Raw genomic sequence first — 26018 nt, 5'->3', positions numbered from 1 at the left:
AATAAATAATAGTTCCTCATCCACGTTTCTAAGGCATTTAAGAAATGGCATTTACTTCTCTAAGGAATCCTTTTTTCCATGGGGCTGCCTCTGGAATGTAGCTGTACCTCACGTCTCGAGTCAGACCATCCCGCAGATGGAGAAGGTAGAGTGCTACCAACCGTTCTGTGCCCCAAATGCTCCCAAGGCATGGCTGGATCCCAGTCTAACCGGCAACATTCCATATCACTGAGTAGACAGTACTATCCACAGAATGGCAGTCTCTACTCAGTCATTTCAATCTAGGCCAATACAAAAAAGATCCCCTTTGCTACAGCAACTCCTCTTTTTCTTTTCTTTCTTTTTTAAAAAGTTGTATTGATTTATTTTTTTATTTGATTTTTTTTTTTTTTTTTACAGAGAGAGGAAGGGGGAGAAAGAGAGAGGAAAAAAATTGATTTGTTGTTCCACTTATTATGTACTCATTGGTTGATTCTTGGATGTGCCCTGATGGGGGTGTTGAACCCGTACCCTTGCCCTATCGGGATGACGCTCTAACCAACTGAACCACCCTGCCAGGGCGTGACTACTCTTTTTCAATTCTGTAACTTCAAGGGGGTTCCCTTTTACCTATTTCATACCGTTTCAAACTACTACTCTAATACCTCTGATGTTCCTTGACACCCAGTTCTTACTGAGTCACAGTTTAGAAGCACAGATATCTAAGGAAACATAATTTTTCGCAAACATGTGCCACACTGTTGGCTTTCCTCAGGCCCTTTTAGGTAGGCCTGCGTCCCAAAATCAAGAGGCAATCTAATTAACAAAGACGATTTTACTCTAGGACGAGTCTTGAAGAATTCTATTAATTCTGTATTATAGGGTTTTAAAAAGCTTTATGACAGTCGCCTGACTTAATATTCTCTTAGCCCTCTTTATCAGTAAATTATTTCTGTTATCCTTCTATAGGTTAATGTACAAAAGTTAAAAGACAAGTAACCTAAAATAACTGCTTATCACTGTAGAAACCCTGATTCCTTTCTTCAAATACACTGAAGGTCATATGATTTTGTGAAATCCAAAGAGACGACATCCTAAAAGGGGGAAAAAGTAGATGGGTTTTTAAGCCATTATAGCATTCCAAAATGTTTCTTTTAAACCAGGGAGAAAATATGATTAAATATAAAATATTTTATACATACAGTTCATAATGACAGGCTAACTTGACATTACTTTAATTCTCTGACCCAAATAAATTTGCTAAGAACTATAAAACATTTCAAACAAAGCCTTAACAGCCTAACTGCAACAAAAAGATATTTTGCATAATGATATAGGAAACAAGGGCAGAGCAGTAATGTCTTCTGATGGTCTTACAAGCCTCTATTCTAGGTTCCAGTGAAACAGAGAAGAGACATGTGCAATTAACAGGCTTCATGGTGGTGACTCTTTCAAAGTGCATATTAACTATAAGTTTCCTTCTCCCCCATTCTATTCCTACCTTTGCCATTTACAACCATTTTTTTTACTTGAATCTACATGGCAGTACCCCTCCATCTATGGATTAATGATCTATGAATAATGAAAAGTAGTATTAAATATTCTTCTTTTTCCAAGTAAAGTGCACTTTCCTCTCTAGTATCTGTAGCTGCTTGTCACTTAGATCATTTTGTGGAGTCCACATAATTATCATGAGGCGGCCATCAATCCTTAGTACCTGACCTTTCCTCTAGGCAGACTAATGATCGTTTAGTTCACTTGGTCCTCACCACAGAAACAACTCTGGAATATTCCACTGGCTCTGCTAGAGGCCATCTATCTCAATCCCTAGCTTTTCTGTCATCTCTGTAATAGTAACAGAGAATCGCTTTTAGCTTTTTGTAGGTAGCACAATACTTGCACCAAACTGTTTTGTCTTCTCTGTTATCAAATATTTCTCCCTATTGGCTCTGGCCGGTACAGCTCAGTTGGTTGGAATGCTGTGCCGGAACTAAAAGGTTGGGTGCTTGATTCCCGATCAGGGCACATACCTAGGTTGTGGGTCTAAGCCCCAATCCAGGTGTGTACAGAAGACAACCAATCAATGTTTCTCTCTCCCTTCCTCTCTCTAAAAGCAATAAAAAAATGTCCTCAGGTCAGGATAAAAAAAATTAAAAAGAAATATTGCTCCCTATTGGATATCGCCTCTAGAATATTCATCCAGCCTCTTATCCAACTGGTATTGCTTCTAAAGCCTTATTATGTGTGATTATAGTCGTGCTGCACAAAGTGTGGTCCACGGACCAGCAGCATCAGCATCATGTATAAGCTTTTTAGAAAAGCGGTATTTTAGGGCCCACACCAAGCTTGTTTAATCTAAGCCTGTATTTGAGTCAGACTCCCTAGGCCATTTGTGCATACATTAAAACTTGAGAAGTACTGGTCTGCAGTATAAACTTTTCATTGCCATGGAGCTTCCACTAAATTCCAAAATGCCTCAGAAAGAAAACAACGATCTACTCAGATAATCGGTATGATCTCCAAACTGGCAGGTATACCTCCCTCAACTGGGAATATTTAAATTGTCTAGGGTTAATTCTTCCATTTTTCTACATTTCTTTCTGAGGCACAGACAAAATCCCTACCTAAGTACAATTTAAACTACGGGAGGTACAGTTCCATTACTGCTCATCCTTCAGCACACAGCATACACATCACGTGCTCAGCAAAGCACTCCCTGATCCAAAGTAAAGACTGTTACCCTACTACATGCTTACCTAGCATGCTGTGCCACAAGGATAGTCAAATTTCTAGTTAAATAACATTCTGTGTGATTAAGTGTTTAATGTAAGGTCCTGCCCACTTTGTTCCCTGCCTTGTCCTCAGTGCCCAGCACGGGACCTTGCATACTGCGGACGTGGGGCAAATGACCTGCAGTGCACAGGAGTGTTCAGGGCCACAGTAGGGCTTTTATCAAAGCACACTTACACGGAAGGGAGAGGGAATATACAGGTGAGTGGGAAGGTGCCTAACAAAGCAACATCAACAAAGATAACAAATGCAGCTTCCGCCTGAAGGGTTACCAAGCACATGCTCCCAATCTGTTCCGACTATTCTTTACGGAGAAACGACTCCCATCAGCCTTACTCTGGATGCCAAACTATCACTCCATCTGGCCCACCTGCCACTGGCTCTGACTACAGTAGGGGTTCTCAGAGTGTCTTCTGGTAAGCCTGACATTAAAGAAATCGGGAAAAATGTAAAACCACATCACTCTTCTCATGGATTAATTATTGTTATCTTTATAAGAACTACTAATTGTTTTATGTTTTTTCTGTCTTAATTTCTAATACCGTAAAATGGTGGAGCACAGAAAGTTGTGCGTGAGCCTCAAGATAAAACGGACTAAAACTAGTGCTGCATTCTGCAAGCACATCCTTGTGTAAAACCCAGAAGAGGGCAGCCTGGGAGGACCTAGCTATTCCCTCTGTCTCTTCTCCATTCTAAGCCCCGAGCAGATTGCACAGAGAACCTTTCCACAGTCAGTTACACACACACACACACACACACGCACAAACTCAGACTGAAACATACACAGCTGCTGCAGTGACAAATCTAACAGTGTGAAATATGCCCAATTTAAAAGGGAAAACTAAACCTGAAACTTTTTAAAAACAAAAAAGAAACCTAGAATGAAAATCACTAAGAAAAGTTTTAAGAATTGTGTGGTACAGAACAGTGGAACCTTGGTTTTCTAATTTAATTCGTTCCCCAAAACTGTTCAAGAAGCGATTTGCTCGAAAACTGAATCTCCTGTCACCTGAGAGACACGTGACTGATCACACAGCTATCAGCAAGAAAACGTTGTCGGGTAGAGAATGGAGACCTAACACTTTGTTAGAAAACTGAAACTTTTTTTGGTGAACACTTGGTCAAGAACCAAATTGTTCAAGAACCGAGAGGCTCAAGAAACCGAAGTTTCACTGTACTTTTGTAAGAGATTACATAGACTACAGGAATATCAAGGACAGGTGGTGTAACATAATTCAACCAGGGAATTTAGAATTTTAAAATTTCTGCTTCAAAAACACTTTCAACAGTGTGAATTCTACAGGGTTAAGGTGGAGAGGGGTTAAGAAGCATATCAGGAAGAAACAACCCATAGTACCTAAAAAAACTGTTAATGCTGAATGGACATTAGAAATTCATTTCATAAGTGAAATAAGTATTACGCTTCACATCTTTAATACCTAACCACCATGCCTTCATTTATATCACACTTGCAATTTTTTCAAATGCTTTCATATCAATTATCGCATTTTATCCTTGCAAGTATGAAATAGGCAGGGCAGTTATTACCATTTCATAGGAAAGAAACCTGAGAAACAGAACACTGATAGGCTGAAGGGCACTACTGAAAGAACACAGAAATGGGATTTAGGAGACCACAGAGAACCAAGTGAATTCTACATAAAATTCTATGTTGCTGGGAAAAAAAAATTGGAGGTAAATAAATGGACAAGAGATTAAGTGGGGATAAATGCAAAGAAACTTTTATGTAAAAAAGAATCCCATTTTTGCGATAAAGAAATACATGCTTGCTTATATAGAAAAAAAAGAAACTATAATTACAAATCATATAACAGTGATCATTCCAAAGCAGGAGTACTAAGGTCTTTTACGTTAGTTATACATGTCATATTTTTTTTTAATAACAAGCATGTGTTACTTTTAACTCTTCATTTTGAAGTAATTTTAGACTTAGAGAAAAGCTGCATAAATCGTATTTCACCCAGATTTTACAAATGATAAAGCCATTTTATCGAGTTTCTCTTCCTATTCTGTCCCTATATATATATATACATATTAGTTTATTTCTAAACTATTTAAAAATAATTGTAGACAAAATGGCTCTTTACTCCTAAATTTCATGAAAACAAGGACAGTCTCTTATAACCATAGCACAATTATCCACTGCAACAGTACTGGGTTGACCAAAAAGTTCGTTTGGTTCTTCTCTAAGACGGCTCCAGTAGCAGTGCTTAGCGGCCTTTAACGTCATTTGAAACAGTTTTGTCCGACTGTAATGTGACAGCTGTCATAATCAGTGTCCATTAAAAAAACCTTACCGAAACTGATGAATTTTTGTATAGCTGTTTTCATATTGAAGAAGGAAGAAAATAAGCAACATTTTTGGCATATTATGCTTTATTATTTCAAGAAAGGTAAAAACACAACTGAAATACAAAAAAAAGATTTGTGCAGTGTATGGAGAAGGTGTTATGATTCATCAAATGTGTCAAAAGAGATTTGTGAAGTTTTGTGCTGGAGATTTCTCACGGGACAATGCTTCAACAGGTAGACCAGTTGAAGTTGATAGCGCTCAAATCAAGACATTAATTGAGAACAATCAACATTATACCAGAAATGAGATAGCCGACATACTCAAAATATCCAAATCAATAAAGTTATTGATGAAAATGAAAAATGTGTCTTTTATGGAAAAAAACATATGGACTTTTTGGCCATACTATTATGTGATCTACAGACCTTATTCAAATTTCAGTAATTATCTCACTAATGTCCTTTATATCGATAGGTAGGTAGGCAGGAAGATAGATAGATACGGCCTTGTACAAGACACTCTTGGTACCTGTTGCTTCACCTGGATAATGAAGATAATGACCTTTCCCTACATGTAGTGGTGAATTCAAGAGGATCACATAAGTTATTACACATAACCACCATTCAGAAAGGATGAAACTACACAAGACAATAAAAGAGGACAGACTTTGGTGTTGGACAGATGTGGTTCTCTATCAAAGTAACTAAACCTCCAGCCTTCAGTTTTCTCACTGTGAAACCAAAGCTAAAACACTTATATATCCTTATTGGAACTAAATAAGAAAATGAAGATAAAAATATTACAGGAAAAGCAGAAGCAACAAGTAACTTTTTAAGCAATTTCCCTGTGTCGAGCACTATGCTAAGTATTTTATGTGCTTATCTCAATTATTCTTATAATAATCCTATAAAGTAGGTGATGAATTTACTATCCTCGTTTTACAGCTAAGAAAACTGAAGGTTAAAGCAGATTAAGTGAACTAGAGTTCAGGAACATTATTTGAACCCAATTTATATGAATTTAAAGCCCACATGCTGATCCATTGCACTGGAGTTTCTCATCTCACATATGATGCTCAATAAATATTACTTTCCTTCTTTATATCCCTTCCTTCATGCATATTCAAGTTACACGATTCTTTAATTCTCCAACAGAACCAATTTTTTAAAAAATGAGATGTACTTTGTGAGAGAATAAACCCTTATTTTAATTCATAAATTATAAATCTGTAAACAACTTGTAAACATACAATGAAGCTCTGTAGAAAAAAAATTTTTAAATCAAATGTTCTTTGAAGAAATAACATAATGGCACAAAAGGTGGGACAACTGAAAACAGATTTCCAACAATATTCACAGCCCCAGAATGGTCACTGTAATAAACATGTAATTTAAAAATAAAAAGACAACTCATTTCTTTAAAAAGTCAGAAACACAATGAACAATGAGTTATACCTTATCAAGCTTAGAAAAAGACAAGAAAATACTACTTATTACATCTGAGAAGGAAGACTCCAACCCTGTATTTCTCTCATCTCAGGCCAGATTTTTTTATATGGCCATGAACATAGTACTCATTCTTGCTAGAGTTCAAGTGTCCTTGCTATACATGACAGGCTAAGTACTGACTTCAGTACTGAGCAGCTTATTTGGTTTTAAAAAATATTTTGAAAATGATTATGCCCTGGCCAGCTAGCTCAGTTGGTCAGAGCATCATCCCAATATGCCAAGGTTGTCTGTCGATCTCCAGTCAGGGCACATAGAAGACTCAACTAATGATCACATAAATAAGTGGAACAACAAATCAATGTTTCTCCCCCACCCTCAAATCAATAAATAAAAATTTTTTGCCCCAGATGGTGTAGTTCAGTGGATTGAGTGCAGGCTGTGAACCAAAAGGTTGCTGGTTGGATTCCCACATGTCTGGGGTGCAGGCCAGATCCTCAGATGGGAGTGGGCAAGAGGCAACCCATCCATCCAAAGTTTCTCTCCCTCTCTTTTTCCCTCCTTTCTCCTCTCTCAAAAAATAAATAAAATATTTAAAAAATTTTTTTAAAGAAAATGAGCAAAGTAATAATACAATTTAAAAACTGAGCAAGGCACTAAGGGATATACAGTTCAAGAAAATTAGTGAAATGTAAACAAAAACAGAATGAGATTTTTCTAGCCACCTTCCCTGTGCTGGGTAGGAAACAGATCCTAAATAGCTCAAATGAATAGGTGGTATCTGTGGATACACATCAAGTGGGCTATTGCACTATTTCAATCCACTACTAAGTGCAAAACCTCTAAAAAAATAAAAGGCAACAAAGGAGATAGGGTGAGGATAAATCACTTCTGATGTCACAGTCTCATGACTCAATGTGAACACATCATCCTTAATAGTAGCACAGGAAAAAATACAAAGGAACAGAGGCCAGTGCTATGAAAGGGTCTCAGAGACTGGGGATGACAGGCATCCTAGAAGGCTGATGAGCTGAGGTCAATTTGATGTCAGTTAGGTAAATGCCAAAGTAAAGATGTAATGCCTCAACAAATATACTCTAACAGTTGGTTAAATCTTTGGAAGTTCCCATGAGCAGGATTCACGTGCCTAAAGATAAGAGACCTTAAGGAAATCATCACTCCTTAGGTATTTGAAGAATCCACGATGGGGAAAAAAAAGTCTAGCAAAGAATTTATGTTTCTACCATTGGTATGTTCCTTTACACTTAAGCAGCTTGTTGAACAGACAACCTACTTTTCTTCTGGGCCTACTTCTTGAAAATGATCCAAGTAAACTGAGTACACCCAAATCTAGTGAGCCTAGAGAGTAATCAATATATTTGAAGAGCATACTACATTTCATCAAGAAAAGTAACCCAATTATAGTATTTCACTTTGAGTTTTTAACTACGTTGGTAAAATCTCTTTCTGACCCTCCAGATTCCATAAGACACATATTGTACAAGTTATATCTTGTTACATGCCCTTAAGTATCGCCTGGATGGTAGCCTAGAAAATGACGTGAAACAAAACAAAATACACTTATAAAACCCCAAAGGGTTAATATCAGTAGGGAGATATGGGAGAAATGTACAGAGAAAAAATTCTAAAAATGTAAGTACTTATAAAATATGAATTGGGTCCACCGTATACAGACCTATAATAAGAGTGAAAAAATAAGTTGTTAAATATACCATTAAAGTCAGTCTCCAAATCTAGTGAGGTTCAAGAAAGCCCTTAAGGAATCAATATGAAGAGAAAGGAGAGTATCATTGATAAAACAGGAAGCTTTTAAGCAAATAATCCAAAACAGATCATGTTCCCTCCTTTCCCGGCTTCAACTGGTAGCAGCAACTTAAAAGGAATTTTTAAAACATCTAATGAAACTAAATGCCAAGAGTGCTCAGAATCATAAATGAAAGTTAGAAGAAAGCAGTTTTTTCCTAACTCCTCACCCATGGACATATTTTTTTATTATTGCTTTTAGAGAGAGGAAGGGAGAAAGAAACATCAACGTGCGAAAGAAGCGTCGGCTGGCAGCCTCCTGGACAGGCCTGGACTGAGCAACGTGCACACTTGGGCTGGGGACGGAATCTGCGGCCTAGGCATGTGCCCAGACCAGGAATCAAACCCAAACCCTTTTGCCTCCAGGATGACCCTCCAACCAGCTGAGCCACACTGGCCCAGGCAGAAAGTATCAATACTTTTTTTATTTTTAACATAGTACACTACTAGTAAAAATTAAGGTAAAAAGTCCAGTGTGGCAGGGTTTTTTAAATATATTTAACCAAAACTACAAATAAAAGGGTTTAGCTAAACATCTCGCTGGGAAGGTTAGTGAAACATTTCAATTCTCCATTGTACCAATACCCCTCTAAAACAATACTGAATTTATCACTTTTAAGTCAGGTCCAGCATTGTTGAAATTAAAGCCTACCAAGACCACCAAAAGGCTAAGTAGGCTTTGAGGTTGCAACATTAGTATCTGGGATTTCAGTTGCAGAACACGTGTAAAATCAAGGCAGCCAAGGGTCATGTCAGCCTCCAGTGGCTTTAATAAGCATATCCCAAAGGAGCCTAAAACTAGGCTTAGGAAACAACATTCAGAAGGCAGAAAAAGCAGTCGAGAGACATTTGTGGAGACCAGATCATTGAGACAAGGGTTGAAAAAGGACATTAGGAAGCTAAAAAGGATGCAAACTTTGACCATTTAAAAAGTTAAAGGCCCAGAAACTCCTCTGAAACAAAGATGGGAAAAGTTATCCTATATACCAGGGTCCGGCACAAATAACGCCCCTATTTTATTACAAAATCATGAGTATGTAATTCTGTAACATAACAGTATCACACTCAAGCACACCATATGACATTTTAGGTGAAATGTTCAAATTAAAGCTATAAATTATTACACCCATATTATCATCCTACCAACCACACTTAAGCAGGCCTTACTTCTGCCAGACCCTGTATATGTATTTGCCAGCCAGTAAAGTCCTGAGTCCTCAGTCATAGTTTTAAGGCATTAAGAAAACAAACAAACAAAAAAGTAAGAGACACGTAAAGTATTGCACTACCTCAGCTTCAGGAAACATGCTACACACAGAACCAAGCACGGTGACAGAGGTATTCATAAATTCGTAAGTGAAGAAGTGCTTTCTTCAACCATCAGTAACAAAGATATAAAATAGTTCCCTGAAGCTTAAAACACATGCCTTACATAAAATGCTTACTTTTACTTATGTAAGTAACAATTTTAGCTGCAGAGACTTGAAACATAAATGTTTCTGCCTCTGTCTTCTACCTACCACACTTATCTCTTCATCTTCCTATTATAAGTCAGTAATTTCAGGCGGAAGGGAGTGAGGATATGGCAAGGTGAAGGGTGGGTGAATCCACAGAATCCCCTTAAGGCTTGTAAAATCTACATAGCACCCCAACTCCACTCCACCTGGAGAATCACTGCATGTAATTGGATATGACTGTTGGGAGTGCCTGGTGCCTGTGTGAAGGCAGATCCAGGGAGAGAATCACTGCCATAAAACCCAACATGTAACATTAAGTGGAATTATTCATTTTACATTCCCTTTTTAATAACTATTGTTCATAAGTTGCAAAGTGCTTTCACATCTATCTCATTTGAGACAGAAAATATTCTCTCACTTAGAGTCTACTTCACCATAAAATAGCACAGGGCAAAATAAAGCTGTTAATGTATCAGGTTAACCACTAAAATAGCAAACTAATATTTAATTCAACACAAATATTTTTATTTGAACAGAACTCAAAGTTCTTTAGAACCTTAAAACCACTGCACAAATTTAAGAGGGAATTACTATAACCTGCTGGACTGTAAACTTCCCGAAGACAAGGAACTATCTGTCATATCCTTTACCCTCCCTAATTCCCCAGACAATGTAGGTTCTTAAAACAGGGGAATAGATTAGCTTATACTCATTTATCAATTCATTCAACATTTATTGAGCAATGAATTCCTACTGTGCCAGGCTCTATGCTGGCTCAGATTTTTTTTTAATGATATTTTAGCTCTTTATTATATAAAAGAAAATGATCACCATTCCTGTTTCCTTTCTCTCATTCTTGATTATTAACTTGACTGGAATAACATATTCCTAACAAGTCAATTTTCAAATGATAGGCACATATATAAATGTAGCTCACATTAAAATAATAATTTCCCTTCTACCATATGCCCCTGAAACAAAATTCTATCACAACCATTGTATTGGCAGTAATAATATCATTTGACAATCACCTTGGTCACAGTTGTTGGATTAGAGCCCATGATTAAAAGCATTATCAGCAACAGAATTTCCTTCAACAAGACCAAGCAGCAACTGACACTTGTTTTTGACTACTGGACTTTTGTTGATAGTTGTATCAAATCTTATAGTCTTTCCTTCCTCCTTAAAGGGTAGGTCTAACATGTGATACTACGGCAAACAATATTTCTATAGCATGCTAGAATCTGAAGAGTTTCACAAACTGTACATATCTCCTTTAGTCCTCAAAACTCATTGGAGAGATGAAAGAACTGGGGATCAAAGCTGGGGTTCCCTGTCCTTTCCAAAGTGGCATTTTGAGAATGAACCTAGATCTACTGATGCCAGCAGTCCAGTGCTTTCTTCACCACGGCTGCCTCTTTGCTATCCCAAAGTTCAGTAAGTTGTACCAACTGAAAACATAAAAATAAGAAGTCCATGAAAGGTTATGCTGTAAAAGTGGACAAAGTAGTTCTCAAAATTGTCAACAGAGCTTCAGGGGGGAACAAACAAGAAGAAAGCTCTCTATTTAATGAGACCAAAACTGGCTAGATGTTGAGAAACAAAATGGGCAATAGAAGGTGTGAAAAAGTTTAGTACAGAGTTAAATTTGATGATCAACAGAAATGTGATATTCACACAAGCTCAAACATTAATTTATAACTGGCCCACACATTATGTTTGCTTTAAAAATAATTTAAAATTTTTTTCTCTTCCTTTTTTTCCTTATTTTTCTTGTTGACACTATTACAGATGTCCCCATTCCCCCACTGCCCAGACCCCTTCTAACTCTCTTCTTAAAAACAGAATTGGAAAAAAAAACCTATGATCCCATTCTTCAGTCCAATACTCCATAATATAAACTAAGAAACAGATAGCTGAAACACTAATTTGATATATGATGTAAAAATATATTTAGGTCTTTTATTAACAATTAAACAATGCCAAACAGATTTGAGAGCTGAAGCACTGTTTGTTTCTTAAAATTTTACACATGAAATTCTAATTCACTTGCATAAGGTATTTACTATTAATCTTTAACATAAGAATTCAAATTGCAAAAGATTACCAGTAAAATAATCTTCTTTAGACAATGAATTCACTTCCTCACATTTACTCACACTGATTGAGTGAGTGGTTGCAATGGGGCAGGTACTAAACTGGGCGTATTTGTCCAAATACAAAGAGAAGTTGAAATATAACAGAAGACATGTAAAAACACAGGATTGCCAATTTTGCTATAAATGGAGATACTTTTCATATATTACTGTAAATAGCAGCCAATCAAATGCTGCAGATGTCCTTTGTCTACCAACTCTGCTGTATATACTTTTTTCCTATTCTTGTATCAAATCTTTTTCAAATCTTTTATTTAGTTGTTCAAATCTTTTTCAATAGCCGGGGAAAAAAGCCATTTTGTTATTAAAGAATTAGAGTGTGTGTAACTTGAAGAGACCTCTCCTCCATCCATTAAATTTATAGAAAAAAAATTGTTTTCTTTCACAGTTTCAGTTAAAATGGTCAGATTTGATTGATTCAGCATGGATTTTGGTCTGTTTTACTCACTGCTGTACTCTTACCGGCTAGAAAGGGCCTGGCACTGAGTGTATATATTTGTTGAATGAATGAATGATTTCTATGATCTATGGCTCATTACATAAGAATATATTCAAGAACTTTTCACTTTGACTTCTTAATGCTTTTAAATTGGAGATAAAGAAACCCCCCGATGTTTACAACAGTCAGCTGCTTGTGAAAAAGCACTCATTCCATTCGTGTAAACAGTAGCATGTGCAAGGTGTACAGTTATGCTGAGACAACTAGGGTGTCATAAACTACCTCACGTACTTCCTTGAGTCCCACAGCTGAAAGAGCTGAACTGTAAAACACCACGAAGGCTCATTTAAACCTATACTCACAGGCTGAGAATTCTCCTTTGTAAACTAATTACTTTCTCCACTGAAACAATTTCTTTATCAAGGCAAGGACCATTTAGAATTAAGATTCTGAGTAGATCCAGAAAATAACAGTCGTACACAAATTCTGCTCAGGGAAGCTGTGATTGTCACTAAGTTGCCCCATGAACCTGTTGTCCTCCCCCCCCCCCCCCCACCTCGGTGTACTGAATTCAGTTTCTACTTAAAGGGACACTGCTTTTCTTCAGGGGAAAAAAATGCGAATTGGAAGAAAACCCCTTTGGAAAGGTTCGAAGAAAGCCATTCGCTCGTAACTGTCAAAATAACGCTTGTTGACGAAATGATCATCAGCTCCTTTCGAGGCTGGAGTGGGGCCACAGGGCATGATTTGAGTGTATCGGCTTCAGCCCTCAGGGCCAAGTTTGAGATCCCATAAAAGAAGTAGAAGGCGAAAGAAGGGGCAACGTGGCCATCTGCCCGGTCTGCCGGAGGACCGCAGGGACACTGTCTGCTCCTAACTTTGTCAACCTTTTCCCCCCCAGTACATATGGTCCTCGAGCCTCTGGGCTCAGGGTGGTGATTCCCAAGCTAGAGTCGGGCCGTGGGGCCAGTGGAGGCCGGTCCGCTTCCGGAATGGCCCTCAGGGTGAGCAACGCTGGCTGGGAGCACCGACGAGGAGGGGGCTCACTACCCCTCCCCCCTTGCCCCCCCAGTGGGGGCCCCCCCCACCCCCCGGCGCTCCCAACGGCGGTGCTGAGGCTCCTTCAGCTCGCGCCCGCCGCGCCCTGCCTGCCAAGCAGGAGGCCCTCAGCCACGCCCCGCGCCCCCCGGGAGGGACCCCCAGCGGGCGGGCCAGGGCCCCCAGTGCAGCGCTCCAAGGGAGAGCCCCCAGCGCGGGCGTGCGGCCTAGTCGGGGTTACATAACGGGGCCGGCCCTCCAGAGCGGCCAGGGGCTGCGCGGCCCAGGCCAGCGGAGGAAGGGAACACTGCCGCTCACCTGCCGTAGATGCCCTCGGTGATACGGTTCCGCTTTAGGGGGCGGCGGAGCTTACTGCAGTCGGCGTTCCGCCGCTTCATCCTCCCGCTGGGGGGCCGGGTGCTGCCGCCGCCGTCTCTCACCTCAGCCGCCGCCGGCCCGCCCCGTGTCGGGCCTGGACTCTACCCCTGGGGCCGGTCACAGAGACATGGAGCCAGCACCAGGGGGAGGGGGGTGGGACGGGAAGGGGGGGTTCAGAGCCTCCTCCGCCTTCGGAAACAAAGAAATGACAATTCCGGGCCGCCCGCCCCAGCACCAGCCAGCCACCTGCCCCGCCTACTAGGCTCCAACGGACAGCCCTTGGGGCCAATCGGAGGCACTGCTATACCACTGTCGGCCAATCCCAGAGCCCATTGAGGCAAACCGGACTCTAGAACCCGCCTCTTTGAAGGACAGGAAAATGCACCAATCACTATGGTGTCTGGGCCGGTGCCTGGGCCTATCAGGAAAGATTTAAATAGAGGCTTATAAATAGGCCCTATAAATATAACATCCTATATTATTCCTTGTTGCGAAGGTACACTTCATGATTATTGGAATGCGTTTCACTGTATTGTAATCCGTACTGGAGCATACCGTGCTATTTTCATTGTAATCTATCATAGCACCAACGAGGCCTGGGTTTGCGGCAAGTGCTTGTCCTGCGCTGACATGTGCTCCAGTCAGTCGCGTCATTATGTAAGGGGCTCGCAGCACCCTTCCTATCCAGGAGCCTCCGGCCTCAGCGCTGGGGACCTTCTCTGCAAATCCTTGACCTCTTCTCCGCCAGGCGGGCCTCGTCACCTCGGATTGGGAGTATGAATGACAAAGCAACCCCCCCCCCCCCCAACACACAAATACACGCACACGCACTCACACTGCCGGCTTCTAGCGAGCTGATGACAGTGCTACGGCCAATCGGAGGAAGTGCGGAGCGGGGCTATTGTGGTTCTGCCCCCTGGCCTTACGTCACGGGGGCGGAGCCGTGGGTGCGCGCGACGTTCTTCAGGGTTGTAGGTGTGGTGTGTGGGGCGGTGCAGCCCGGTTCCACGTCCGCAGGGAGGGCAGGGCTGCGGGCTCTGATGGCACTGCGCCTGCTGGACAGGGCGAGCGTCGGTGTAGGAGGTGTTTCTGCCCCGGGGCTGCAGAGACTGAGGGTTAGGCGGGAGGCTGTTCAGCTGCACGGCCAGGCCTCGGCCAGGCTCCTCGGAAGTGGAGAAGCTAGGCCAGTGACTTTTCTCACCTGACACTCCCAAGGCACCGATTTTGTGCCAGGCACGGTTACAGGGTGTTTTGCATCTGTTGTTCACTTGTTCCTCATTACTCCCCTGCAATGTAGGCATGGCAAAATCATTACTAGAAAACACAGAAAAGTTATTTTTTTTAAGAGAAAAAGAAGAGTGTATGTCATTAAAGAAAACAGAAGAGGTAGGAAAGTCACTGGAGGGAAAAAACACCCATTTATTTCCTCACCCTAACACAACTACTATCTGTTAGTATTCTATATTTTTAATTTTCTGTTTTCTCCCATGGATAATATTTCTATTACTGTTGTTATTAAAGAGAACAGTAATAATACTAGACATTCATTTTTGTATTCTGTATTTAATATAGGCATTTTTAAGTGTTATTATGCTCCCCTCCTAAATACTTCCGATGTTTACAGAATTTCCTAGTAAGTGGCTGTGCCAACTTAACCACTCATAAACAGTGAGACTGTTAGGTGGTCTTCCAGCACTTTTTTGAAATTCCAGGAAGTAGACTTCAGGCCAAGATGGAAGCATATGTAGGTACACTGTGCCTCCCGCACAACCAAAAGAAAGACAACAATTTAAAAACAAAAAACAATGAGGACTGACAGAAAATTGAACTGTATGGAAATCCAACAACCAAGCAGTTACAGAAGAAACATTCATCCAGACCGGTAGGAGGGGCAAAGACGGGCAGTCGGGTGGAGAGGACTCCTGGAAAGGCAGCTGCTGGAGGACTGAGGAGGGCAAGGTGATGGCTGGCAGACAGATAAGGCTGTGGATTGCGGACCAGGTGGTCCAACGTTTGCGCGCAGATAAACCGGGAGGAACAACGGGGGAGCAAGACAGACCTCGCAATGTGGGGAAATAAAGCCTCAAACCTCTGATTGAAAACACCTGTGGGGGTTGCAGCAGGAAAAGCTCCCAGCCTCACAGGAGAATTCATTGGAGAGACCCACAGGGTCATAGAATGTGCACAAACCTACCCACCCGGGAATCAGCACCAGAAGGGCCCAATTTGATTGTGGGTAGTGGGGGAAGTGACTGAAAACCAGCAGAGACTGGAGCAAGCACCATTGCTGCCTCTTGGACTGCAGTGATGGGATTGCCCCACCCTGGTGAACACCTAAGTCTCCGCCCCTCACTACATAAAAGGTGTGTCAAGACAAAAAAAAAAAAAAGGCCCAAACAAAAGAACAGATCAAAGCTCCAGAAAAAATACAACTAAGAGACAAAGAGATAGCCAACCTATCAGATGTACAGTTCAAAACACTGGTAATCAGGATGCTCACATAAATGGTTGAGTATGGTCACAAAATAGAGGAAAAAGTGAAGGCTATGCTAAGTGAAATAAAGGAAAATGTACAGGGAACCAACAGTGATGGGAAGGAAACTGGGTCTCAAATCAATGGTGTGGACCAGAAGGCAGAAAAAAACATTCAACCAGAACAGAATGAAGAAATAAGTATTCAAAAACAATGAGGAGAGGCTTAGGAACCTCCAGGACATCTTTAAATATTCCAACATCCAAATCATAGGGGTTCCAAAAGGAGAAGAAGAAGAGCAAGAAGTTGAAAACTTGTTTGAACAAATAGTGAAGGATAACTTCCCCATTCTGGCAAAGGAAATAGACTTCCAGGAAGTCCAGGGAGCTCAGAGAATCCCAAAGAAGTTGGACCCAAGGAGGAACACGCCAAGGCATATCATAATTACATTACCCAAGATTAAAATGAAGAAGAGAATCCTAGAAGCAGCAAGAGATAAGGAGACAGTTACCTACAAAGGAGTTCGCATCAGACTGTCAGCTGATTTCTTAAGAGAACTTGCAGGCAAGAAGGGGCTGGAAAGAAGTATTTGAAGTCATGAAAGGCAAGGACCTACATCCAAGATTGCCCTTTCCAGCAAAGCTTTCATTTAGAATGGAAGGGCAGATAAAGTGCTTCCCAGATAAGGTCAAGTTAAAGGAGTTCATCATCACTAAGCCCTTATTATATGAATTGTTAAAGGGACTTATCTAAGAAAAGAAGATAAAAAATATGAACAGTAAAATGACAACAAACTCACAGTTATTAACAACCACACCTAAAACAGAAACAAAAACAAACTAAGCAAACAACTAGAACAGGAAAAGAATCACAGAAATGGAGATCACATGGAGGGTTGTCAGCAGGGGAGTGAGAGGGAGAGAGAGGGGGAAAAAGTACAGAGAATAAGTAGCATACATGGTAGATAGAAAATAGACAGGGGGAGGTTAAGAATAGTATAGGAAATGTAGAAGCCAGAGAACTTATATGTATGACCCATGGACATGAACTAAAGTAGGGGGGCGGGGGGAATGTGTATGGGAGGGGGTGTGCAGGGCAGAGGGGAATGAAGGAGGGAAAATGGGACAACTGTAATAGCATAATCAATAAAATATATTTTAAAATAAATAAATAAATAAATAAATAATAAAGTAAAATTCCAGGAGGTAGATGGCATCTTGTTTTGCCCCAGGATGGATAGACTTCTCCCTGCCCTGTGAACACGCCTTTAATCAATACCCACCCCAAGGAGGAACTGGTCATTTATACCAAATGCATTGTCAACCTCTCTCTGTTACTTTCTCCTGCTCACAAATCTTCAAGTGTCCCTCAGTGCCTAAAAGATAAAACCCATTTTCTTTATTACAGCACCAGAGCTGGTCACAGCAGGGCCCCGCTCTCCTTTTCCAGGCCTACCCAGGCAAACAAGCCTTATCTGCTCACTGTCCTCAAACCCACTATGACCTTGTCTTCCCTCCTTCCCAACCTTGCGTTTACACAGAGCATCATCTCCATCAGTACTGCTCTTAATTTGTGGTTTCTTGGGTGAGACTTGTCCATCTGAAAAGCTTCTTGGGGAGTGGATTCATACCCTGCAGAGATGCAGTTTAGAAAAATGGCAAGAGTACCTGCTTCTTCAGACCAAGATTGAAATTCCAGCTGGGCCACTTACTAACTGGGGCAAATTACAGAATCTCTTGGAGCCTCTGTTTCCACTCAGGTGTGTTTTAAGGCTTCCGGGATAATGAACTTCAGGGCCAGACATTCAGTAGGTGACAGCAAGTAATTACTGTTAATAAGATACTTGTTTTTCATTCCTTGCCTGTACTCTGGCATGTTGATAAAGTGGCACTGGGTAACCAGGGATAAACTCAGCTCAAACTTTCACCAAGACTGCCTATCATTGTAAAAGGATCTGAAGGGTAAGCTGTGGATGGGTACATTGTGAGATCCTGGATCCTGGCTCCAGATTCCACGGGGAGCACGTATCTGAATAGCTTTCATCTCTATGACTTCAAGGTTCCAGATTATCTGGGCCAGAGATCAAGACAGACAACTCCTTGAGGTTAGGGGCTAAACCTGTATTTTTCTTCCCACTCCCCTCTGTGTCCCTATTGTCTAGGACAGTGTCTTGGCACACTGTGGTACAGACAGGTGAATAATCCAGAGAAAAAAATGAGAGAGGCTCTAGGGGCACGTGCCAGCTTTCTGGAGTCCACAGGTCTAGCCTACTGATGGGGATCCCGGCCCGTGGGGTCTGTGTGTTGTGGCTGCAATGAACAAATGCACACGGACTGCAGAAGTCCTGTGGAGAAAAAGGGACAGTATAGCTGCTCTCTGAGTGAGAGAGAGGGCCCCGACCCCTGCCTGGACAGGCTTCTGTTGCTTTTCTGGGCACATTACATCAAGGATGGTCCTCATTTACAATGCACAGGTTCCCTGTAGGTGATTACCTTTTACAGATAACAAAGGAAAGAATGTTGCTAATTATGTCAAAGAGAAGGATGTTTCAGATGCAAGGGGAAAAGTGGTTGAACTGGTTACACTCCATACTTGGGAGGTTTAGCACAGACTTTAGGAAGCCATTTTAAAGATATGCAGTAGACATTTGCTGCCTCAATTCAGGGTGAGGGAGTTTTAGCAAAAAGCAAGCTTCAAAGCAGCCTAGGTACAATGCAGACCTGATTCCCCACAGGAAAACCTGTCCCTGGGTTTGGCCCCTGTGTGCTGACCTCGCTCCCCGTCCGTTTTCCGAATCAGGGACTGGGCTACATTCACCACTGCCACACAGACAGGTTCCCTACAGCCTACCATCAAATGGGTTCCTGACAAGGGCATTCCACACTCTGGCAGAAGTGTGGAGCAGCTGGGAGCTATCAGAGAGTGTGGCTAAGAATTACTGTTGGGCTTGGGACTCCATGGGAGCAGAGAAAGGGTAAAGAGAATCTCAGGGTGATGGCCCCAGAAAAATCAATCTGGAGGTATGGGTTCCAGTCCCAATTCAGATGCCAACTCATCGGGTCCTTAGTTTAGTCACGTGTCCATCCTATCCAAGATCCCTCTGCTTCTAACCCTATGTTTAGAAGCAGGTCATGTCAGCCCCATTGTTTCTCAGATGAGAACAAACTGAGGCTCAGAGAAAACAAGGTCATGCACTTGGTATGGTAGATGAATTTAGTTTAAGGCACAAGCTGAACCAGACCAAGCCTTGATGCTATAGGTGCATGCTCTGGCACCTGTAGATGGCTGTTGGTAGATGCTGTTGGTCTGGTGATTGACTGGAGTGGAATGATGGGAGTGGCCTTCTTGCCAAGAGCCCAAGCACAGGCAACAGTAAGAATGCCCTTCTTGCCCTGGCTGGCATAGCTCAGTGGATTGAGCGCAGGCTGCAAACCCAAGTGTCACAGGTTCGATTCCCAGTTGGGGCACATGCCTGGGTTGCAGGCCACGGCCTCCAGCAACCGCACACTGATGTTTCTCTCTCTCTCTTTCTCCCTCCCTTCCCTCTCAAAAAATAAATAAATAAAATCTTAAAAAAAAAAAAGAATGCCCTTCTCCATTCCCTTCTCCCTCCTCCCACCCTAGCTGGACCCTCTCTTTTCCTGATCCACCCCAGCACAAGGTCCTTTAGCTCTAGCCAAATGCCAGCCTTTTCTCTCTGAGCCCTGAAATGGCCCTTCAGGATACTAAGGGCACAGAACTGGCCTGAGATGAGGCTGGCCTGCTACAGAGTCCCCCCAGCTTCCCACACCTCTGCCACCATCCAGAAACAAGGGGAGATCAGCAGTGACCATTTTACAGATGAGTAAAAGAGAGAAGGCAGCTCATTTGCTCTCGTTCAAAAGACTAAGGACCAGACAGGAATTCAGGTCTATCCCTCCTCTTTTCCTAGGACTTCTGATGGGCAACGGGTTGGAATTTGAACTTGAGCTTCAACCAAGCTCAGGATAGCCTAGAGACACATCATCACACCCTGATTTACGAATAAGGAAATTGCATTCCCACCTCTTTCAGCAGTTGTGACCCCCTCAAGCCCACCACACAGAGCTGGCCCAACTGCCTCAAGTTTCATTCCTGCTCCACCCCAGTGGTCACAGAAAAGTTCAGACATTGAGATGGCCACTTGGATACATGTATCTGTATCCCCCAGAGAACCCTGTTCATAGACAATGTTCTTTGTAGTGTTTAGAATGGAAACCAGATAGAAATCACACAGCTATCTAACAAAAGGGGCTGGTCTAACAAATGATCACACACTCTCACCACGGAAGTCAGCGTAGCATAGAGACTGATGACACGTAGCGCTTGCTGGGTTAAGTCACTGCTCCGGGTCCTGTATGCCTTTTGATGCAATTCTCACAACAACTCTATGAAGCAGAGATTGTAACTGGTGCAATATCACAGATGAGAAAACTATGGCACAGAGCAGTGAAGTCATTTGCCCAAGGTTGCACAGTAAGTGTGATAGAGCTGGGATTCAAACTCAGGAAGTCTGGTGTCAGAGCCTGTGCTCTGTGCTCTTAGCCTGCATGCTGCAGTGCTGTGGAAAGAGTTTCCTGGCTTGGAAACTGCTTTTGATCTACTGTTCATGAAAAAAAATCAAGCTACCAAACAGTGACGCTATATAATCCCATTTTTGTAGGGACAAAAATGAATTCACATGAATCAAAAAAATTCTGAAAGAATATGTGCCTAAAGAAGTAGAGCTGCTTTTTGGAGATTCTGAAATCGTGGATGTTTATGTGAGCTTTATGCATTCCTGCATTTTCAGTTTTCTAGAGTAAACGCAGCAAGCTTGTGCAATAATAACTATTAACATTTATGGAACATTTTCTACACATCCAACACTTTATGTGAACTACCCCATCTAATCGTCACAAGCACCCTACGAGACTGATGCTGATTTCCTCCACTTTACAGATGAAGAAACAGACAAAGGGATCATCTTACCCACAGTCACACAGCAGAGGTAGGATTTGAACCCAGGTTGCCCTACCCTGAAGCTCATGTTTGTTAAATGAATGAATCGTTGACTTAGCCACACTTGAACCAGAGTGTGCCCAGAGCAATATCATACCCTCGGTATGGACAGGCTTCTGTGAGGGACAATGGAGGGACCACTTATCCCCTTGGTCATTGCCCTTGACTGAGTTTTACAATGTCTTACTCAGGTGAGGAGGGCGTGGTGGGTATTCTCACAGAGTCCTGCTTTTACGTAAAATGCACAACCACATGTGAAAGCTGCAAGTCCATCTGACCTGATTCATCACACCTGGTCATTCAGCCCTGGAGGCTGCCGTCATGACGTCAGTCGCTCACCTTCATTTCTACAACACAGGTGCCAAGCATGCTCGTGTATTCTTATATTTACAAGAATAATAATCCTGTGGGAAGGCAGAGCAACTCATCTCACTTGACTCATAAGGACACTGCAGCTGCAAATGGTTTGGTAAAGGGCAGGCAGAATTGTAACGTAGTTAATGGCGCAAGCCGTGGCGTGGGATGGATGTGGGCTGGGTCCCAGCTCTTCCATGGGCTCGCTATGTGACTGGGTGTTCACAGCATCTCTCCGAGCAGCGCGTTCCTCACCTGTGAAGCAGGTGTGAGGATGCCTACACCCGCAGGCTTGAGGGGGAGATTAAATGAAATAATGTATGCAAAAACCTTGGTCCAGTGCTTGGCATTCCAGAAATGGCAGCTCTTAGTCATTCACCAAGTATTTATTAATCACCTACTGTGGACCGAGCACCAGGTGCTGAAGATAAAACAGTCAAAAGCCCCCGTTCTCCTGGTGATATCTGTTGGGAGGACTCTTTCAGGCAGAGGGAGTAGCAGGTGCACAGTGCTCTTTTCTCAGGGTTGTATTACGAAAAATTTCAAACATATACAAAAAACATTGAAAGGTTTGCTCAGTGAAGCCATTCGCCTCCCACCTAGACCCAACAGATAACATTTAACTCTACGTGTTTGACGACATAGCTGCTCTAAATCCCATGTGCTTTTTCTCCTGGGTGATCTGCCGACAACCTGGAAGTGCTGTCAGAAAACAGGGGCCTTTTGCAAGAGTCAGGGGAGGAGAGAGAAAACTCCCCTTTGAACAAATCTGTTGCAAGAGGCCAACAGCATGAGGGGTGGGAATCTCCCTTATTAACTAAAGCTCTCTCTGTTCAGCGAGCAGCTTGGCCCTCTTGTCAAGCAGCCAGGCCCTCACTGAGGATCGGGATGCACAGGGGTTTGGAGGGCTGTGGAACCAGCTGCCATTCACACTGAGTTTGTCAGCTGGTAAACACAACCATCTGGAGGTTCCAGGCACAGGGGCTGCTGGCGACTGGAAATCTTGTGCTCATCTGGCTGAACTATAAATAAGGGATGCCTGGTGCCCCTTAGGTAGGTCTAGCTGTCTGCTTTACAAGCTGCTGGTACAGGACCCAGGCCAGCAGGGTCACATTCGCTTTTTCCCCCCACACAGGGGACTCCCTTCTTAGGGTACCCAGGTCATAAAAAAAATGCCGATGGCCAGAAAAAGGCCAGAAATCAGAACCGAGTGGCCATGAAGGGAATGGAGACTAGGAGTCGGGACACCTGCTCCCTTATTTACTGTTGAGGTAGCAGAGGGCTCAGAGTCCTCCATCCCTAGACTTTTGGAAATGGAAGAAGACTTAGAAGTTATCCGGGATAGAGTCAATTGGCTAAACACCCAGACGCACAAGTCAGACGGCCTGGGATTAAATCCTTGCTCTACTACTTACCAGCCCTGTAAACCTGGGCAAGTCACTTAATCTTTCTGCACCTCAGGTTCCTCATTTGCAACGTAAGACTAATAGTTCCCATCTCACAGTTCATGACTGAGTTTACACGCGTTAAGTGCCTAGCAACTTGGTAAATACCATGGTAAACGCTTAGTAAGTGTTCGCCCCCGAAAACATCTAAAACAGAAGTAACCAGTGTTAGTGGTTTGCAGCTACATTTTCCCCCGGGCGTGCATTAACATGTTGTTTCATTATTATTTTACAAAAGTGGGAATATACCATACACGCTGTTCTGTAACCTGCTTTTTCACCAAATAGAATACCCTCTGCGCCACTTTTGATAAACCTTAAAAAACATTTTCCTCTGGATTTTTCCACATGTGTTCAGAACCATCGTATTGGTGGCAAAGTGTGTGCCTGTGGTTTACTTAACCAGTCCCCTATTATTGGATATTTAGGTTATTCTCATTTTTTTCTGCTTTTAAATAAAGCTGCACTGTGCAAGAAGTGAGGTCAACTGACTGTATGGCCTTCTGGGTCTTAGTTTCTTCATCGGAACATAAAATGACAAGATTATATTGGGTGATTAAAATCTGCTGCCATCCATGTATGAATGAATCGCTTTCCGGACATCTGTGACAAGTAACCATCAGCTTCTGCTTGTATTCCTCTAGTGACAAGGTGCTCACTACCTCATGAGCACTCTCTCTCATTGGGCAGCTGTAATGATCAATGAAGATCCACTCATGGCGGGACAAAATCTGCCTCCCGGCAGCTCCTAGCCTAGCTTTATTCTCTGGGGCCCCACAAATTCAGTCTATACTGGCCAGTGGCTGGGGCCAGTGTAAAAGATAAGGAAATTATCCTTCCTTCCTTCCTTCCTTCCTTCCTTCCTTCCCCTCTTCCCTCCCTCTCCTTCTCTTCCTCCTTTCTCGATGCTTATTATACGTCAGACTTTCTGCTGTGGCATGTGGGCCATAGGAGAAATTAGCTGCAGGGTCGGAGTTAGAAAGCAGGTAGTCTAAATCCCATTTCAAGGGATGTCCAGCACTGTGAGTTGGCGATGCTGAGGCCAGTGGCCCCCCTCAATGCCCCGTGGTGCTCACGCCCCAAGCAGAGTCCTGGGCTGCTCTGTGAGGAGGTGACCAGAGGTGGGGGCAGCTTTTGCCCATTACTGGATCAGGACTCCTGCCGGGTTTTTATTAGAGCTGGATCCAAGGCTCCTTTCTTTTCTCCCACTTCCCCTTAAGAGATTTAGAAACAAGTAGATTTAAGTACAGATTCAAATGCATATTTCAGCTATGTAACTCTGAGGAGTTAGTTCTCCAGGGGACCTCCCTATATCCTCCCCAGAGCCTAGTATTACACTTTGCTTTCATGCATCCATTCATTCTCATTTAATACATCCTTATTAAGAGCTCACTGGATGCTGACATGTGATAAGGCTTTAAAGAGAAATTTTGCCAATCCAAAGCCTCCTCTGAGCCTCAGTTTCCCCATTTGTAGAACAGGAGTGTTGATCCATTCTCTGCCTTTCTTGCAGGAATATGGTGAGGGTAAACTAAAGGAAGTGAACTTATGTTTGGGTGCCAAGTGAATAGATACCTTCTTTTAAGCCGAGTACAATGCCTGCCCTACAGTAGGAAGGCAGCAACCTCTTGTTGAATGAATAAGTAAATGAATGATCGATTGAGTGAGTGAATGAATGAATGAGTGTTGGAATACATGCATTTCTTCCCCCTCGCTGTCGTAGTCCCTCTGCTCCTGTGTTAACTCCATAGGCAGGCCAGCAGAGCCAGCCTTGCAGCTGGAGATAAGGCCTTTGGCGGGAATCTCCCCATCACTCCCTCCCGTGGGTGTGAGGACAGAGGGGCAGTGCCTGGTGCTGGGGGAACTATGCACAGAGACGCACGCAGAATGGGCTCTAAGTACCCAAGGTCTATGCGGGGCCGCCTGCCCCTGTGGACCTTAATGCTGGAGGTGGCTCTCATTCTCATCTTCTTCTTTTTCACCAACTATGACAGTACCTCTAAGGATCACAAGACCGTGGGGAGTGAACAAGGTGAGTGCCCGGAGGAGAGGTGGTCGCAGAGGCAAGCAGGGGCAGGGGCAAAGGAGGTCTGTGGTCCTCCAGGAGCCTAAGTGTTCCTTTCCACCAAGTCTCCAAGGAAAGGGGTTCGCTCACCTTCTTCCACAGATTGCACAAAGACGTCGCCAACCACGCAGGCTCTCTTTTAGGACCAGCGCGGGCATCGCTTCTTCTACGAAGCCTTCCTTGATTTGTCAGGGCAGAGTGAGGAGCCTCCTTTTCTGTGCCCTCACAGTCTCCCCTGGCCAAATAGTCTTCATAATTCTGTGCTCCCCACAACTTCTCCCTCTTTAGTGGCAAGGAATTTCACATTGTCGGGTTTTTTTGTTTTTGTTATCTGGTTTGAGTCTCTTGCTCATTTCTATACCAACCTCCTCTTAGAGGCTTTACTCTATTGCCCCTCCCCCACCCACAGGACTCTTCTCACTGGGAGGCTGAAGGGTCTGCATTCCATCCTCCAGATCCATAAGGGATGACTGAAGGGGAGTGCAGGATGGCTGGTCATTTACATGTGGCTAAAAATATTCAGACAGTGATGACAGCAACAGTAAATAAGATGGATGTCCACAGTGGTGTGGCTTTTGCTTTTTACAAAACTTGAGATAAGTTTTCAAGCATCTCAGTGGGCAACACGTTGTTTATGATAATGGACAGTCCTCCTTGAGCAATGTTGTTGAGATAAAGCTGATGCTTGAGTTTGGTTGAGTACTTGCTTGTTACTTAGTGATATTAACTAAGTGTTGCTGACAGCTGGAAGCAAAGGGAAGGCACCTGTGGGCCCTCAGCAGTGGAAAGTAGGACTCAGGGAGGGAAACCCCTAAATGACTCAATGGTCTTGCCCAGCGGAG

At 42.8% G+C, this 26018-nt stretch overlaps 2 protein-coding genes across 3 annotated transcripts in view; one reads left to right on the top strand and one right to left on the bottom strand.

The window, feature by feature from the left end:
- Positions 1 to 14054, bottom strand: part of MACO1 (macoilin 1) — a 58419-nt gene extending 44365 nt beyond the window's left edge. The window contains exon 1 of the mRNA XM_045859681.1: positions 13761 to 14054. Within this exon, the coding sequence (XP_045715637.1) occupies positions 13761 to 13840 (80 nt within the window). The 5' untranslated portion in view covers positions 13841 to 14054. The remainder of the gene's footprint in view (positions 1 to 13760) is intronic.
- Positions 14055 to 24998: 10944 nt separating this feature from the next.
- The window catches only part of RHCE (Rh blood group CcEe antigens), a 34057-nt gene continuing 33037 nt past the window's right edge, over positions 24999 to 26018 (top strand). For both annotated transcript variants that reach the window (XM_045859495.1, XM_045859494.1), the window contains exon 1: positions 24999 to 25127. In XM_045859495.1, coding sequence (XP_045715451.1) covers positions 24999 to 25127 — 129 coding nt within the window. The remainder of the gene's footprint in view (positions 25128 to 26018) is intronic.

Source organism: Phyllostomus hastatus, unplaced genomic scaffold (assembly GCF_019186645.2).
Source record: "Phyllostomus hastatus isolate PE091 unplaced genomic scaffold, TTU_PhHast_1.1 phas_scaffold_182, whole genome shotgun sequence".
NCBI lineage: Eukaryota > Metazoa > Chordata > Mammalia > Chiroptera > Phyllostomidae > Phyllostomus > Phyllostomus hastatus.
This window is presented reverse-complemented; position numbering and strand designations above follow the sequence as displayed.